The sequence below is a fragment of the Rhinichthys klamathensis genome, unplaced genomic scaffold (genome assembly GCF_029890125.1).
Source record: "Rhinichthys klamathensis goyatoka isolate OS25496 unplaced genomic scaffold, OSU_Roscu_1.1 h1tg000401l_1, whole genome shotgun sequence".
In the NCBI taxonomy this organism is placed as follows: domain Eukaryota; kingdom Metazoa; phylum Chordata; class Actinopteri; order Cypriniformes; family Leuciscidae; genus Rhinichthys; species Rhinichthys klamathensis.
Genome location: NW_026606902.1, coordinates 1812197 through 1830470, shown reverse-complemented (window position 1 = coordinate 1830470; position 18274 = coordinate 1812197). Strand labels below are relative to the sequence as shown.

At 35.2% G+C, this 18274-nt stretch overlaps 1 protein-coding gene across 3 annotated transcripts; it reads right to left on the bottom strand.

Moving 5' to 3' along the window:
- Window positions 1-3518: 3518 nt before the first annotated feature.
- copz2 (COPI coat complex subunit zeta 2) lies at window positions 3519-17147 on the bottom strand. 3 transcript variants are annotated; one of them, XM_056234651.1, is made up of 10 exons: window positions 17006-17147; window positions 15475-15543; window positions 15275-15359; window positions 12799-12890; window positions 12501-12556; window positions 11678-11755; window positions 8489-8540; window positions 4381-4419; window positions 4134-4166; window positions 3519-3589 (listed from the first exon to the last, which is right to left on the bottom strand). In XM_056234651.1, exons 1-10 carry the CDS (start codon window positions 17066-17068, stop codon window positions 3542-3544), a joined length of 615 nt encoding a protein of 204 aa, XP_056090626.1. In that variant the 5' UTR covers window positions 17069-17147; the 3' UTR covers window positions 3519-3541. The 3 variants fall into 3 exon arrangements, with proteins under 3 accessions (XP_056090626.1, XP_056090628.1, XP_056090627.1); XM_056234653.1 differs by lacking the exon at window positions 4134-4166; XM_056234652.1 differs by lacking the exons at window positions 3519-3589; window positions 4134-4166; window positions 4381-4419 and adding an exon at window positions 7802-8218.
- Between the last annotated feature and the right edge of the window lie 1127 nt (window positions 17148-18274).

The following is an 18274-nucleotide window of genomic DNA, read 5'->3' as shown; positions in this document are numbered from 1 at the left end:
GCTCTTCTGCAGACCTCGGTTGTAACGAGTTATCGACTTATCAGCTCGAACCAGTCTGGCCATTCTCCTCTGACCTCTGGCACCAACAAGGCATGTTCTGCCGTTCACTGGATATTTAGTCTTTTTCGGATCATTCTCCGTAAACCCTATAGAGATGGTTGTGTGTAGATCAGCAGTTTCTGAAATACTCAGACCAGCACATCTGGCACCAAGAACGATGCCACATTCAAAGTCACTTAAATCACCTTTCTTCCCAATTCTGATGCTCAGTTTGAACTTCAGCAGATCGTCTTGAGGATACATGCCTAAATGCATTGAGTTTCTGCCATAATTGACTGATTATATTTGCGTATTTGAAATCCCTTTAAAACTGCCACAAGAAAATATATAACATAGCCTACAGTATACCTATATATTTTTTTTTTCTTGTGGCAGCTTTGAATGGGTTTCACGTTGTCTGAAACAGCACCTGTATGTGAATTTGGGATACAACTTCTGTGAAGAGGGAACTTCATGATATGGGGGAAATAACCCATAATATGATTACAAAAGCAAATCAATATAGAATATAACAATATTGCAAGTTTTCTTTTCTTTTTCTTTTTTTAAATTGTAATTATTTATTTTCTTTGGTTTTGTTTTATACTATTTTTTTTTTTTTTTTTACAAAATACAAAATCGATTTGTTTTTAAAAGATAAATACATAGGCCTACATAAGTAAAATGATGCTGGCATTATGCTATGTGTGCAACAACAACATGGGACCAAGTCCAAACTAAACAAAGAAGTGGGAGATTAAAGTAAATAGCCTATATAGGCAAGGCAAGGCAAGTTTATTTATATAGCACATTTCATACACAATGGCAATTCAAAGTGCTTTACATAGAAGAAATTAAAATAATCAAAACAAATAAGAATAATTAAAACAGTTTAGAATAAAAAATCAAATAAAGTAGTAGGCTACTGGTCCACCCCTATAGGACTATAGGCCTATATATATTTATATAGGCTACCGTGGCGCGGATAGTAAAGGAACTTTTAAGAGAAAGTAGCCTAACCGGAGTTATAACTATTCTATCGCCACCGCTGCGCTCGCGCTGATCAACCTCCTCACATCGCAATGTGATAATGAGCGCTTCCATGTCACGTGGCCACGACACCCCTAAACATCCAGTGCTTTCAATATCTATGTGGATATTTCTCTATAAATGGATCGGTGCATGCAGTATAGGCCTACCAAATAGGCTACCAATGGTAAAAAAAAAAAAAAAACACCTTCTAAACATTAATTGCTGACGTAAAATGTAGGTAGCCTGTAGCCTATTTAGGTTATTTTAAAATAGGCCTAGCAGATCAAGAAAATCAATCTAAAAAAAAAAAAAAAAAAAAAATTGAGTAGGAAATGACTGAACTTATTGTGACGTTAAATAGATGTAGGCTAATCTAAGTCTAGTCAAGTCAAGTCATCCTCATTTATATAGCGCTTTTAACAATGTAGATTGTTTCAAAGCAGCTTTACAGAGATAAACTTAATATAATTTAAGGTAACACAGATTGGTTTGCTAAGAAGATGATGTAGCCTAAAACACTGATGATTAAAAAAAAATCCACTGTCATTTTTACGACCGCGTTGGGAAATATCTTACAAATATTTTATGATAGTTCAAATGTTATGCTGAGGAACATATGATTTTGTTTCAATACGTCACAATTTTAAGTCTTGATGTTTGATGTGCATCTGTGTTGGAAACAACACAAATTTAACAATCAACTTAATCTGTTTTAATTATCACGAGCCTAAAAATAGCCTAGCTATCACCGTAACAGAACTGAAGCATTCATGCTGCTTACAAAAACTAAGCAACATTATAAACAATAATAAATCCACTTTTATTAGGCTATATTATGCCCTGGAATAGGCTATGCTTATTTTACGATTTTACTAATAACGATTCTACGGTTTTTATCTTGTTTTTTTGTGTTTATGGTCAAAAAAGGGGTTTGCTGGTGTCAGTGATTATTAGGCTATTACTTAATAATAATATTAAATAAACGTGTAGGCTATACGCTCAAATGCAAATAGCCTATTATTATTTTATTCATTTTAAGATCAATGATGATTTTCGCGTTTTATTTTATAAACTGTAGGCCTATAGGCTACATCATGCTTATAAAGTAGATCCTACAGCCTTAGCATATTGCAGCTGTTTATGAATAGGCTACTCTATGTGTTAGGCTATTTGCAGTTGTCGTTGCGACGATAAAAATTAGCCCTAAATTAAACAACTATATTTAACCTCTAAAAGTAGGCTAATTAACAGTTGAATTTTTTTTTACAAAGTATTTGGTTAATTTTCAGTGCTTATGCTATATGAGCATTATTAGCATCATAATTTCCAAATGTATAAAACATGATTAAAGGCGTCAAGGAAATAGAAGTAGAATTTGAGGTTTAATTTAGTGATAACAGGTCTGATTCGACAGGCATCGGCTGTCTACATAGGCTACATAGCCTATATCCATAGTATATGCTATTGCATGAATCCGAACAGAAAGAATAAAATGTAATTGGTTGTTGAATGTCTCCGCGCTTTCAAAAGTGAACACCCACCTTTATTAACTGTGTCCAGTCACGGCGTGAGGCGATCCCTCGGCTTCAGTCATAGGTGGAGACTCGGATCTGCGATTTCCATTGGCCTACACCATCCAATGGCAGACTAAGCCACACCCTCCTGTAATTATTAGTATTTATGCAGGATAAAACAAATCTGATTGGTCCAGATTCACTCGTCTCTCACCAATAGAGAAGCGGCATCATTGTCGCGCTGTCATACAGACGCGAAAAGATAGAAACGACCAAACAAATGCTATAAAAAAACATATTTATTCGTTTTTAGTCACATGTTCGTCCGCAATTATTTCCTATTAAAACATTCAGGAGATAGCCTACACAGTTACTATAAAATAAATCCTAGTAAATAAAATATATTTTGCTTTTCATATGTAAATGTAACTCACTGTTATTTTGTATTATATTCATTGTATTATATTTAATAATAATTGCCTCTTTCTCATTTAAACAATTTACATGTATAATAGCAAAAGATTTAGTTATAAGCCAAATGTAACAAAACTTTGTGAATTATATTTTTGACAAAAGGTTGTAAAGCAGCCATGACTTAAAAACAACAATGACAATTGACAAGATTAAAACAAGTTTAGACAATCAAGTAGGCTAACGATCTGTGATTATTTATATCACAGGCCATGCTGAAACAAAATATACCTCTAAACAGAACAGCAAAAAAAAAAAAGCTGCTTTGGAAATAGACAGGTAGGCTATTTGTGCATTGACAATACATTTTATATCATTTAAAAAAACGGAAATGACCCACTTTTGACAAAAATATAAATATTTCAGCACTAAACATGAGATACAACAGATTGCACTTCTATAATTAATTAAATTACAAATAATTAAAATTTTAAATATAAAATTGAAATTCCCTTTCAATAATTTACAGATTCCTTCAAGATATTTTATTTTAGAATTGACCACTTGATCTGCTCCTTTGCTGACTGGAACACCTGAAAAATGAAAACAGAATTTCAGTGAACATTCAGTGATCAACCCCAAGAAACTACAACACACTTCAAAAAGATGCTTTACTCCACATGTGCAATTCATGACATTAAGTTGTTAGTTGTTAATCAGTTAATATGTTTTTTGGATATATTTCATATACCTACCAAATTTTATATGCTAAATAAACACTACTATGAAATGAAAGATGCAATTAAAAGAATGTCCACAATACTGAATAGTGCAATAATGAGGTGTAGCAACTATATTCTTAATGACAAAAGTTCCTCAATAAACTAAACAACTTTATATTACGGCCACAAGGGGGCATCTGAAGACCACCGTATTAGACTGGAAGTTTCTTTACAGCAGTCTCTTTCAGAAATAAACTTCACTTTAGATTAGTTTCAGTCCCATACTACGCATCTGTTGTCACTCTAACAAAATATTTGAAAGATTTACCCAAAATATCAAATTTTTCATTTTTGAGCGCTTAAAAGTATCCGCATACACGTGTGTGTGTGTGTGAGTGAGCCTTCATGCACTTACATTAGAGGTGAGAGCCAGTTTCTCAGTGATGTGCTGTCAAGGTTAGAGTTAGTGGCAAAGGTTAGAGCGAGACAGGTGATAATGATGTTAATCGACAGGCGTTAATGACAGTTAGACAGAGAGGGAAACATTTCAGAGCTTTTAGTGTGGAGTTTTAAAATGTTTCACAACAAACGTTAACAGGTGTGAAAAGTGTCTGTGATTATAGTTTCTGTGTGTTTATATGTTTTTATATGTATGTTTATACCTGTGCCACACTCTGTTCTGATAATGGGTTGTCATCTGCCTGCAAGTAACCAAAAACAGGACAAATTACAATTACAAAATTAACTGTCATAAACCGCAACCAACCAAGCCAGACAAATCGTGCAAGATGTTTCAAACTTAGTTACTCTATAGCAAAGTGAAAGTTAAGATCAATAACACACCACAACTCATCTGCCACTAAACATCACTAAAGGGCAAAAATAGTGTCCCAAAGCCGTAGAGAAAATATATAGAGAACATTTGTTCCAAAATCATCTGTTAATATCTTCGGCTGATTATAATGCCAGCTTGCCCCCTTAACAGAAGGGTTAGTTTGCCCTTGATAATGGATATTAAACATTTTCTTTGTCAGTTAAGCACTTTTTTATTTTGGAAATATGATGTAAAATAAGTATGCATTTGAATGCATTTGTCATCATTTAGTTTATTATGGCATTATTTCAGCAATCAATTACCAGCATTATTTTCAGCCATCAATCATATAATCACTGCCCATTAAAAAGCCATATTTGGTTGAGCACTATACTAGAACAGGACCATTGCTAAAATTGACCAAAATATTCAAAATCACAAAAAGTGCCCTAGCTGCTAAAATGTATTCAAAGATAATAGACTGCAATTTTACAATTAATTTTTTAATTAAATTAATAGAATTAATATATATATATATTAGGGCTGTCAAACGATTAATCACGATTAATCACATCCAAAATAAAAGTTGTGTTTACATAATATATGTGTGTGTACTGTGTATAATTATTTTGTATATAAATGCACACATGTATATATTTAAGAAAACTATGTTATTTATATATAACATTTTTATATTTATATAAAATATACATTATATATAGGCTACATTCAGTCTACATACAGTATATACATGCAAATATTTCTTAAATACACATGCATGTGTGGGTATTTATGTATTAAAAATAATTATACACAGTACACACACATATATTATGTAAACACAAACTTTTATTTTGGATGCGATTAATCGTTTGACAGCCCTAATATATATATATATATATATATATATATATATATATACAGGTCCTTCTCAAAAAATTAGCATATTGTGATAAAGTTCATTATTTTCCATAATGTAATGATAAAAATTAAACTTCCATATATTTTAGATTCATTGCACACCAACTGAAATATTTCAGGTCTTTTATTGTTTTAATACTGATGATTTTGGCATACAGCTCATGAAAACCCCAAATTCCTGTCTCAAAAAATTAGCATATCATGAAAAGGGTCTCTAAACGAGCTATTAACCTAATCATCTGAATCAACTAATTAACTCTAAACACCTGCAAAAGATTCCTGAGGCTTTTAAAAACTTTTAAAAGTTGCATTACTCAAAACCGCAATCATGGGTAAGACTGCCGACCTGACTGCTGTCCAGAAGGCCATCATTGACACCCTCAAGCAAGAGGGTAAGACACAGAAAGAAATTTCTGAACAAATAGGCTGTTGCCAGAGTGCTGTATCAAGGCACCTCAGTGGGAAGTCTGTGGGAAGGAAAAAGTGTGGCAAAAAACGCTGCACATCGAGAAGAGGTGACCGGACCCTGAGGAAGATTGTGGAGAAGGACCGATTCCAGACCTTGGGGGACCTGCGGAAGCAGTGGACTGAGTCTAGAGTAGAAACATCCAGAGCCACCGTGCACAGGCGTGTGCAGGAAATGGGCTACAGGTGCCGCATTCCCCAGGTCAAGCCACTTCTGAACCAGAAACAGCGGCAGAAGCGCCTGACCTGGGCTACAGAGAAGCAGCACTGGACTGTTGCTCAGTTTTGCATGTCATTCGGAAATCAAGGTGCCAGAGTCTGGAGGAAGACTGGGGAGAAGGAAATGCCTAAATGCCTGAAGTCCAGTGTCAAGTACCCACAGTCAGTGATGGTCTGGGGTGCCATGTCAGCTGCTGGTGTTGGTGCACTGTGTTTTATCAAGGGCAGGGTCAATGCAGCTAGCTATCAGGAGATTTTGGAGCACTTCATGCTTCCATCTGCTGAAAAGCTTTATGGAGATGAAGATTTCATTTTTCAGCACGACCTGGAACCTGCTCACAGTGCCAAAACCACTGGTAAATGGTTTACTGACCATGGTATTACTGTGCTCAATTGGCCTGCCAACTCTCCTGACCTGAACCCCATAGATAATCTGTGGGATATTGTGAAGAGAAAGTTGAGAGACGCAAGACCCAACACTCTGGATGAGCTTAAGGCCGCTATCGAAGCATCCTGGGCCTCTATAACACCTCAGCAGTGCCACAGGCTGATTGCCTCCATGCCACGCCGTATTGAAGCAGTCATTTCTGCAAAAGGATTCCCGACCAAGTATTGACTATTGAGTGCATAGCTGAACATAATTATTTGAAGGTTGACTTTTTTTTTGTATTAAAAACGCTTCTTTTATTGGTCGTATGAAATATGCTAATTTTTTGAGACAGGAATTTGGGTTTTTCATGAGCTGTATGCCAAAATCATCAGTATTAAAACAATAAAAGACCTGAAATATTTCAGTTGGTGTGCAATGAATCTAAAATATATGAAAGTTTAATTTTTATCATTACATTATGGAAAATAATGACCTTTATCACAATATGCTAATTTTTTGAGAAGGACCTGTATATATATATATATATATATATATTAGGGCTGTCAAATGATTAATCGTGATTAATCACATCCAAAATAAAAGTTTTTTTTACATAATATATGTGGGTGCATTGTGTACAATTATTTTATATATATATATATAAATACACACACATGCTTGTATATATTTAAGAAATATTTTCATGTATATACTGTATATAGATTTATATATAATTTATATTATATATAAATATTTTATATATAAATTATATTTTTTTTCTTAAATATACATGCATGTGTGTGTATTTATATATATACAAAATAATTATACACAGTGCACCCACATATATTATGTAAAAAAAACTTTTATTTTGGATGTGATTAATCGTGATTAATCATTTGACAGCCCTAATTTATATATATATATATATTTTTTGTTGTTGTTCCAGTACAGGGACGTCATCAAGGGGTAAAGAGCTATATATATATATATATATAAAATCCATATTGGTTGGGACCATCACTAAAATTGAGTCTAAAAAGTCTAAAACATAACAAAATAAAATGTTCCATAGCTGCTAAAATGTATTCACAGACAATACATTGCAATTTTACTACTAATACAAAATAATCCATTACATTTAATTCATTTATTTTTCCAATTCATTCAAAATAAAACATTTTAAAGATTTATTTACAAAATACATTTGTCTGAGACTAGATCTTTATTATCTATTTGTATTTTGATTTATTTTTAAATATTATTTGAAGTGGGACAGGGTCTTCCCCCTTGCACTGAAGTAAAACAAATCCAACCCATAACAGCATAAATCAGAAGTGTGGACTGCTGAAATCATGCCGGCCATTTACTGAGTGAGTTTATGTGAGCGTAACTCAGAGATGTGACAGTGTCTCCCACTCCGCAGCAAAAGCTTTACGGTCAGATGTCAGCGGGACATTTTCTTATTATTGATCGGCTCCCTCGGTTACAGCGGTTCCTCTTGTGAGCCTCACACACGCTTGTGCATGCCATGCAGTTACCTGCCCACTCTCTCACCCTCATCCCCCTCTCTCTCTCGTCTCTAAAGCGGAGGGAGAGAGGAAGGGGGGCTGAAGGAGAGCTACAGTAGCTCTCGTCTCTCTCCTTGGCCCTCCACGTTACCAGTGATGTAATCAAAAAGGACGAAGCCATACGCTTGCTCCGACACACACTGACGGGGCAAGAGAGGGGACACTTAGTCTGCGTGCATGACTAAACTGGGCAAAAAGAAAAGGGAACTTCCTGTCAAGCTGAAATGATGTGCCAAGGTAATTTCTAAAGACAGGAAGCGGTGATTCTGGGTAAAGAGCTTGCAACTGTGCTGACTTGCAGTATACTATAGATATATCTGACGAATGTCTGGGGTTTAATAACAAACTCTCAGTGCATTGTGAAGCGCAACTCATAGATACAGAAAACAAGCACTGATACTGTCTCTTACCCTGTAGTTGACCTTTTCAAGGACCTGTTGGGGGTCACTCTCCAAGATCACCCTGTAAACAAGTTGAAGAGCAACATATGAATGAAGTTTAGAATTAAGTACATTTGTTATTTTATGGGTGGATCTTATTGGGCCACTATCTTCCCCCTGATGACGTTCATGCAGTAAATTAAGTAAAAAAATAAAAATAATAATAAATCCATATTGGTTGACAGCTGTGATGGAGAAGAACCATCACTAAAATTGAATCTAAAAAGTCTAAACGATCACCAAATAAAATCAGCCTGCTCATGGAAGAAAGTCCTTTTAACAGTTAAAAGCTGGTACATTTAGTCAAATAAAATATTATTTAGAAATAAAATTAAAGGTTTATTTAAAAAGTAAATTTCATTAAGATAAGGCTGTTATCAGTCATTGCTGACATTCTTACTGCTGTACACATTATCTGTTCATGTTCATTTAAAGGGGTCATGACATGAGAAGTCAAATGCCTTGATTTTTTGACATGTCTTTATATGACTAAAACATCCTGCTAGTTTCAGAGTTTAAAATGTCCTCCTCATTATTAACAAAGCATTTATTTAAATCAAGCTCCAAAACAACTTGACATTGCAGGATCTGTGATGTCAAACAAGCAAACACATTTGCATATGCCCGCCTCCAGAGCAAGACATTGACAAATAGTTATACATCATTGCACCATAGGCCCCCGGCCACTATCATTCAGTCGCTTAAAGTCCCCCTGTAGTCAATCATTTTATCCCTCAAAACTCACATTAGATCACCAAAATTTACATATTTAAAAAAAAATTTTCCTTGAAAAAAAAATTCTTCATGCATTAAAATAGCTTGAATTTAACTCTACACCCTTGCCTCATTTATTATATGCAGTTCTATGAATATGCAAATTAGCCCCGCCTCCACTCACTCACACCAGGGGCACGTTCAAGTTCAAAACGGTGCGCAACGTTTTGCTAGTAAAGTAATTAACAAATGTGTTCGATGCAGCTCGGTATACGCAACAACTGAGGATATTAGAAGACATGTTTGTCGTAAGTTTTATTATAAAAATATAGGATATCAACATAATGATGTAGTTGTTTATATTTTTAGCTTCATTGCAAGTGAATGACATTTGGTATAGAAATAAACAATGGTAATTAAGTGCTTTTCCTAAAAGTGAGAAAGAAAATACAGGGTATTAAAACAGTAACTGTAACATTGGGCATATTTTGTAGTATTAAACACATTTATACCGACTTCATCAGGCTCCGAAAATTCTTCACAAAGAACGGCCTTTCTCAGCTGCCATAGTTGCAACTCTTGCGTCATCAGAACAGTGCGTTCAACGCATCACCGTTTATGTTTGAAAAAACGTTGTGCAACGTTTTGTCGGGGCTGAACGCAGCCCAGCTCAGAGATCCACTCGCACACGTTGACGTGATTGGTTAAAAGGTAGTTTGTGACGTCAGACACACCAGCAATTTCAAACTGTGTTTTTGAGACTGTCTTTGGTTCACTGCAGTTTTAAGGAGAAAATATTCCGCAATGGTGTTGACTTATAAATTTACACATGGCTTGTCTTAAAGCATATTAAAAACACCACATAGACATATAAACATTAAAAGCTTAATTTTCACCACCAGTTGCATAAACATATAGGCCTAGCCATTATGTTAAGACTTTTTAAGAACTATAGTTAGCCTGACCACCTAGCAGTTAGCCAAGGAGCAAGCCGTCTTAATTTTCGGTATCAAATTAGAACAATCCACCTTTTTATGTACCTGACTTTTTATAAACAAAGGTTATAAACAGTCTTAAAGAAAACAAAATAATTATGACTAACTTGTTAGACTAGTCTTAGCAGTTTATGCAACCAGCCCCGGATGCGAGCATCGTGTCAAAAGCAAATAGAAACCATTATAATCACTATCTAATGTACAATATACAGATGCATGTTCAGTTTCTGACATGCTCCATGACTTCAGTCTGCCAACAACAGGACAAATGGAAGAGTGAAAGAACGTTCGCTTAGACACGTCCAGTTTAAACAGCTAGTTTGAGTCTCTGTACAGACTTCAGAAGGATCCCGGCGTCGAAAAAAAATGGATGGTTTATTTTAATGGCGTCCTGGATCATGTCGGAAAATGTTATGTTTGTTCAGAGCATTTGACTGCAGATTGTTTTGTCAACAAGGCACAGTGTAATGGAGAGTTAGCAAAGAAACTTTTGTTTTAAGATGATAATTCATAATTCTTTGTCTTTTAAATGATGGTTTTATTTGGATAATGTTTTCGAAACACTTACTCACGACTGGGCATTGATACCGTTTTCTATGCAATGACATTAGCCAATCATAACAGTGACCGTTTACTGATAAGCCTTAAAGGAGCCGCGCCTTAAAAACAGATCATTTCAGAATGAAGGTTGAAAATAATAGTTTTTACACATAAATATTTGGGGTTCTTTTGTGCAAAAAACTTTATTAACATTATAAGTGAACCTCAAGGAGCATATTAAAATAATCCATGTCATGACCTCTTTAACTGTGGCCTATAATTTAAAAATGTATAATCATATATTTTACTTAATAGCAAATATAGGCAAAATAGAGCATTTTTATTTTGTTTACTTAAATTTAATATTGTTATGTGGTATGTATTGTTTAATATATTGTTATACCCATCACCTTTAAAGGCCACACTATACAATTACAACACAGATCTATATTACAATTTGTGCAATTAAGAACAGCACACTACAATTCAAAAGTTGGGGTCGGTACAATTTCTTTTAATAACAATTTTATTCAGCAAAAAAAGATTAAATTGACCAAAAGTGACCATTCTTTTAAACTTCCTATTCATCAATAAATCCTGAAAAAAAAATAGACTGTTCTCAACATTGATAATAATAATAAATGTTTCTTGAGTATCAAATCATATAAGAATGATTTCTAAAGGGTTATGTGACACTGAATACTGGAGTAATTATCCTAAATATACAGCTTTGACATCACAGAAATATATATTTTTTTAAGTGTATTTTTGATCAAATAAATGGAGCCATGGTGAGCATACAAAATTTTAAAAACATAAATCTTACTTTTGAATGGTAGTGCATGTTCTCTTGTTGTTCTAAGTGAATGCGCAGGTCGTAAAAGAGAATAATTTATTATTTAATATTTACCCTCCATCGATGATTTCATCTACCACTAGGAACACTCCATCCATATTATCCAGCAGAGTCCTTTTCTCCACATTCTTCCTGTTGGAAAAGAAGCAGACACCTGAGCACACAAGTCTTCTACTGTGACATCCTTGACATCTTGTGCTGCCCTTCACCAGTTTCCATGGTTACCACAGAAGGGGTGCATGCCTAGAATTCTGTGAATTCTGACATGAATCAGCCTAAAGGGCAGCTGAGCGGCACATGGTGTCAGTCAAAATATACTGGCCGTAGTGTTGTCCTAATATTACATGGCCTCAGATTTCATTTCACACTACTGTTGAAAAGTTTGGGGTTGGTTAATATTTTTGTAATGTTTTTTTAAAGAAGTGTCTAATATGCTCACCAAGGCTGCATTTATTTAATCAAATATTAATACAATTTTCTATTTATTTATATATATATATATATATATATATATATATATATATATATTATGGCATTTATATTTAAATGTTATTTAATCCTATTCCTAATTTTCACCAGGAATTAATCATATGATCCTTCAGAAATCATTCTAAAATGCTGAACTGATGCTCAAGAAACATTTATTATTATTATCAGTTGAAAATCTTTTTTGTGGAAACGGTGATACCTATATTCAGGATTCTTTGATGAATAGAAAGTAAAAAATTGAAATATAAATCTTTTGTAACATTATAAATGTCTTTACTGTCACTTTTGATCAATGTATTGCATCCCTGAATAAAAGTAAAACTTTTAAACGTTAGTATCTATATATATATATATATATAATATAATATACCTCAGAGCATGAACTCACCTCAACATCTGATTGAGAGACTCAAACAAGCAGTTCAGCACTGCCATTAACATGAGCTGAGGATCAGACAAATACAGGAAGAGAGAGTCAGAAAAGGAAATGGAATGATTCACAGCTGACTTTTCTTTTATATCTGTATCCAGAGAAACAAAATGAGAGGTCAAATACTGTCCAAAAACGACCAGCTCTCTATAATGGTCATAACGAATTACTGTCACATGCAAAATGAGTGACACGATTTTAGCATGGACAACATTCCAGCCAATTACAGGCCAACTCATCCGCATACATGACTTACCTCATTCTCCTGAGCGCTGCCGACTACATAGAAGAACAAGTCTATGCTGCTCTTGTAGACTATCGTCATCCCTTCTAAGAAGGCAATCTCATCTGCACACACATGAACCAGAATACTTAAAATACATAAGATATACATTAATTTATATATATATATATATATATATTTGTATATCTGAATATTTATTTAGATATACATATATTTATTTGTACATAAGTGTATATTCAGTTATAGAAACATTAGAGAAATGATCTATTCTTTTTTTACACTTTCAGACAAGTCTTTGTCAAGCCAACAAAGCTAGTCTTGATTAACCTTATAGATTTTTTAATTTATTTAATGGGCAACATGATAGAGATACCCAGCGTTACAAAAATATGTTTTAAAAATATGTCACTCGCCCGTGTGCGTCTCATCATATCTGTAAATAGAGAAAAGTTGCTCCGGCTATACGTATGGACGTATATACACATGTATGGTGTGGTATAGGTTAGTTGTCACAACGAGCAAGAAAGATTGACATGGAGAAGGAGAAGCTGATTCTTGAACCTCCGGAAATCACCCGTTTTTTTTAAAAATGCTGAGAGAGCCGCGACAGAGCTCGTAATAAAACAAGAATCAACATCGGCTTTGCTTGTTGAAAATGGTGAGAGAACAGAGGGATTGGAAATGTTGTAAAAGTGATGCAGAGATGGTGTTTGTATCACTCAACAGCCAGGTGAGTAAGGTATTTTATTGAACAGATAAACTGCCATATGTAGCTCTCCAACAGAGTTCATTGTAAAGCATTATTTATTGTGAAGGCTCTTTTCATTATGGTTGTTGTAGCGGTGTTGGAAGTTATTTTTAATGAAGTAGCATGTCTATTAAAGCTACAGTAACGTCTTCAGCTAATGTTTTATGAGCAGTAATCTCCCTCTCTTTAGTTTTGAGAAAGAATCCCATTCATCCACACAGTCACAAAAGCACAACCAAAACAATGTTCTTCCACAAAATGGATGCAGTCAAATCTTGCTCCTGGAGGGCCTGCAGAGTTCAGCTCCAACCCCAAATAAACACACCTGAAGCAGCTAATCAAGGTCTATAGGGATACTAGAGACTTCCAGACAGATGTGTTGAGGCAAGTTAGAGGACAACATTGCAGGACAGTGGCCCTCCAGGACCGAGTTTGGACACCCCTGATTTCAGCTATAAAAAACATATTTTTGAATGTTGTATGAACGTTAAAATCATCAAGTTTATTTTATATTTTTCTTCGTTATTAGAGGAAAAAGGAAAAATTCCCTTTTATCATTTTGCAAACATGATGAGAGCAATGTTTAAAAAAACGTCAGAGAAACATCCAAATAAAAAATTTCAGAAAAACACGTTCCATGTCCGATTTAAAGCATGTCGTATCAAAACGTATAAATACAATTTTTGTGCTAACACTTTGAGGACGTTATTAAAGACCAGATAACTTTAAAGGAACATTTTATTAACATTACTAGAAGAGCGTTTTGTTCTCAACTTTGACAAAACCTTGCCAGAACATTAGCCAAAGTTCTGAGAACTTTCCCAGTTAGCTGGGTAGAATGAGACAGTGCTTAAAGGCATAAAAAGGTCCAGTGACTGCATTTCACATAAAATTCCAGTGCTAATTCAAGATCAGTTTCAGTTTTGTCTATTAATACGTACTAGGAAATATGAGCACAGAACAGTGTTTTACTTTGCGATGCTGTCCTAAAAGGGGTGTCTGATTACTAAAAGTTTCATTTGAAGCAAAACATTTGGAGGTCAGAAGCTATTTCTGCCCACTTTTCCGTCAAGAACGACTCCAAGAAATTTAAACAAATCGGACAGTTTCACCTCGGATTCACCTTTAAAGAGACAAATACAGGTGTGTATTTTGACAAAGCTAAAACAGTTAACACCTAAACAGGTGAAAGGATCAGGGTGGTTTTGTTATCCTGGTGTCAAACTCCTTCACCCTACAGGGCAAAAGTAATAAAAACATTTATGAATTCTAGAACAGGTTCTCCACCCAGTTTTCCAGTAATCTGACCTACAAGCCCCAGAGGAACCTTGCAACTGCAAGTTCTAACGACCATGAACCACTGTAAACTAGTTTGAAACTTGATCTGGGACACTTCTTAGAGTACCTATCTGGTCCTAATCGACACAATAGAGTCTGTAAACTCCCCTGAATTTAGTAGGAAACATTGATCTGAAGAGAAGAGCTTGAGTTGGAACATAAAGCAGCCCATCAGGTCTAATCGCTACAAGCTAAATATTTGGCAGTATCCCAGCTAACAGGGAATCTTCTCAGAACTTTAGCTAATGTTCTGCCAAGCTTCTCTCAAAGTTATGAAAAAGAAGTGTTCTTCCAATAACGTTAATAGAATGTTCGTTTAAAGTTATCTGGTCTTTGATAATGTTCTTAATTTTCGTAACTTAATGGGAAGGTTAGCAAAACACTGTTAAATAATGAACTTACTGTCAGCTTTATGTGTTTTGTTGAAGACGTTCATTTCAAAATTCTTCTGCTCTTTCATGGAAGGGTAGAGCTCTAGATCATAGTACTGTAATTGCACATGAGTACATACATAATTGCACAGTACATAAACAGTTATTCATGATGATCTTTTTCCATCTGTAAAAAGAAAGATTATCAAAAGAGGGAAGGGGTCTAAGCACCTTTGAAAGCAGTCTGTTTCCATCATTGTCTAAGATGAAGACAGCCTTCACGGTGTACAGCGAGGGTTCCTGGTTGAAAATAAATCGACATTATTTTCAATAATTCACATTACGGTATCTATTATGTCATGAATACACCTTAAAATGCTATTATATTATGCCTAGAAGAGGCTGTTTGTTAGCTTTCACTCGACTGGGTCCGGCCGGGCCAAAGTTCTGTCATGCACTGACTACCACTGATTCAAAGTCTGAGTGTATCACAGAACTTGAGCCAGGCGAACAGAAGGAGAAAACTATTCTTTGGTCATCTTTTCAGATCATCAAGTTGGAATACAAGAGCATCCTGTCTCCAGACACAGACCTTCAGGGCCCAACAATGAAACTTCGCCCTTTGTAAATTATAATATCTGTTTCACAGTATAAGGCAAAGTGTTACCAATGACCATTTAACTAATATATTTTGTTCATTAAAACAATAAAATGTGAAGCATATCCATTCCATCCAAGTAAGGGCTCTATTGTATGTAAACAATGACTTAAACAAGGGAAAGCCTTGTTTAAGCCTTGTTTAAAGCCTTTTTGTTTTGTTTTACAATGCAATGAATAAATTATCTGTAAAACTGTCAACCTTGTTACATCACCCTTTTAAAGGAACTATAGCCTAATATATAATGTATCACTGTATTTAACTTTTTTAATATATTTTTAAAAGTCATCCTTCGTCTACTACAATGTTTAAAATCATAAAGAAATGTACTTTAAATGTCCCCTTTCCCCCACATTAAAAGGGATTTATTTTGTAGAATATTTTTTCCACAGCTACAGTTTTAATAATTTGCAGTTGGAATTTATGTTGTCTATATAGGTCAACTCATAAGAGTATTAAAAAAGTCCATGGCAAGCAATAACCCTGATCTCCTCCAAGTATCCACCTGTGGAATCAATCACGCGCAACAAACAGGCAACGCGCGCGCTCCGCTCAGGCAGAGACGCATCGAGGACGTGGCATCCACGTCCACTTTTGAAAAGCCACATCTTCCACGACTAGACCGAAGGAAAAAAAAAACTTTCAGAACAAACTGAACACAAGTGGAGAATGACGTGGAAGAAGTGGATACACTATGCTATACATTCGCATTGTGCACTACAATGATCCATTCATAATCTGAAAAATAATGTTAAGGTTTGCTCACATTAATTTTCGTGCGCTCGTAAACAGAAACCGTATCGGTTTCTGCCAACGATTTCGCTTTCGCGAGGAAAAATACATGCACGAGCATTTATATTACAAGACGACTCACATTTCCAGTAGTTGACAAATGTAGAGTTTCTTAAATATTGTTCCAACTTAGCACGCTACGCCTAAGAATAATATAAAGAGAAAATAGTTGCTGTCGAAAACATATTTCGCCATAGATTCCAAATGAAAAACTGCTCACAAGCTGCTAAAGCCAGTCGTCAATCTAATATTTCAACGTGTACAATGAATTAAATGAATAAAAACAGCGATTAAATGGCACACATATCTTACCAGAGCCGTGGAGTCCATGGTGGTAGCAGCACAGTGTTGACGTGGACAGCTTTGAGCTGTCATTACAGTAGCGCTCCTAAACCCTCTGACTCACAGTGGGCGTGTCTGCAACTACAGCCCTCAAGCCGCCATGTTGGCTCAAACCTTGGGCAGCGCTGCCTTACAGAAGCCACAATGGCGGCTTTCTTTTACTGTCTATGGGCTTTCATAGTAAGCTCGTTTGAGGGAAGTCTTGGGAACGAAATTAATAATTTTGGCGTCATGTCATTTGCTCTACTAGTGAGTAACCCGTTTTGCATAGAAAGTTTCACGTGACTTCCACATCACACAGGAGTCAGACGTGCAATGAATAGATAATGACCGACAGCTGTAAGCCAATGAATTATGTAACGTCACCTATAGCTACTAGCGCGGCAGGGGGCAGCAAAGCTGAAAAGGTTCAGGGAAAAAGGATCTTGCTTACACTCAGCTTACTGTAAATACATAAGCCTACTTAAAATGTCTTAATAATAACAAAAATAATAATAATAGGCTAATCTGCATATCCCCACATACCCCCTTTAAATGTTATATATTATAGGCCTAATGTTGTATGTTATGTTAATGGTGTTTGTTAAACCATTTTTGTATTCCTCTAAATAGCCTACTATTGCATAATGTACTGCATTTTGCCATCATACAGTAGCTCATAAAACAGTTCTATTGTTATCATTTTGTCCTGTCAGTTATCCTGTGACACTTGTTTCATGGTCTGACTTATGATAAACAAGGAAAGCTCTGAAAAACACATCTGATGTGTTATTGGAAAAATCAGTAGCCTAATCTGTCCTAAACACTGACAAACTGGGCGAGCACGCGCGGTCTTGCCGAAAGAAAACTGAAAGGCTCATCACGTCATGTAGGGAGGAGACCAATACTTTCCGCCACTGCCCCATAAATACACTCGCACACTGTTATAGAGCATGTGAAGTTGTGTGATTCAGATCATCCAAGAGGAGCATCCTGCTCTCACGCCTTTATATAGCGACTACCAGAACTCTGTGTCCGTAGACAAGGTAATGTTTTGACTAACTTATTGATAGCCTAAGTCTAAACAGCAGATAGGCTACTGCGAGCATAGTGCGAAATGTAATGAAACTAATAGCTCTCTACATCGTTCATTTGAAAATATTAATCACTTAGGCTAAAAATGATTGAAATAATCTAAGTTTATCAGCGTAAAGGTAGGCCTATTCCTATTTTAATATTGTGAATTAACTAACTGTAAAT

Coding starts and splice junctions, on each gene's coding strand:
- copz2 (XM_056234651.1), bottom strand. CDS start 17,068: ATGACAGCTCAAAGCTGTCCACGTCAACACTGTGCTGCTACCACCATG. Junction 11,756..12,500: donor TCTCTCAATCAGATGTTGAG/GTGAGTTCATGC, acceptor CTTTTCCAACAG/GAAGAATGTGGAGAAAAGGA. Junction 8,541..11,677: donor GATGAAATCATCGATGGAGG/GTAAATATTAAA, acceptor ACTTGTTTACAG/GGTGATCTTGGAGAGTGACC.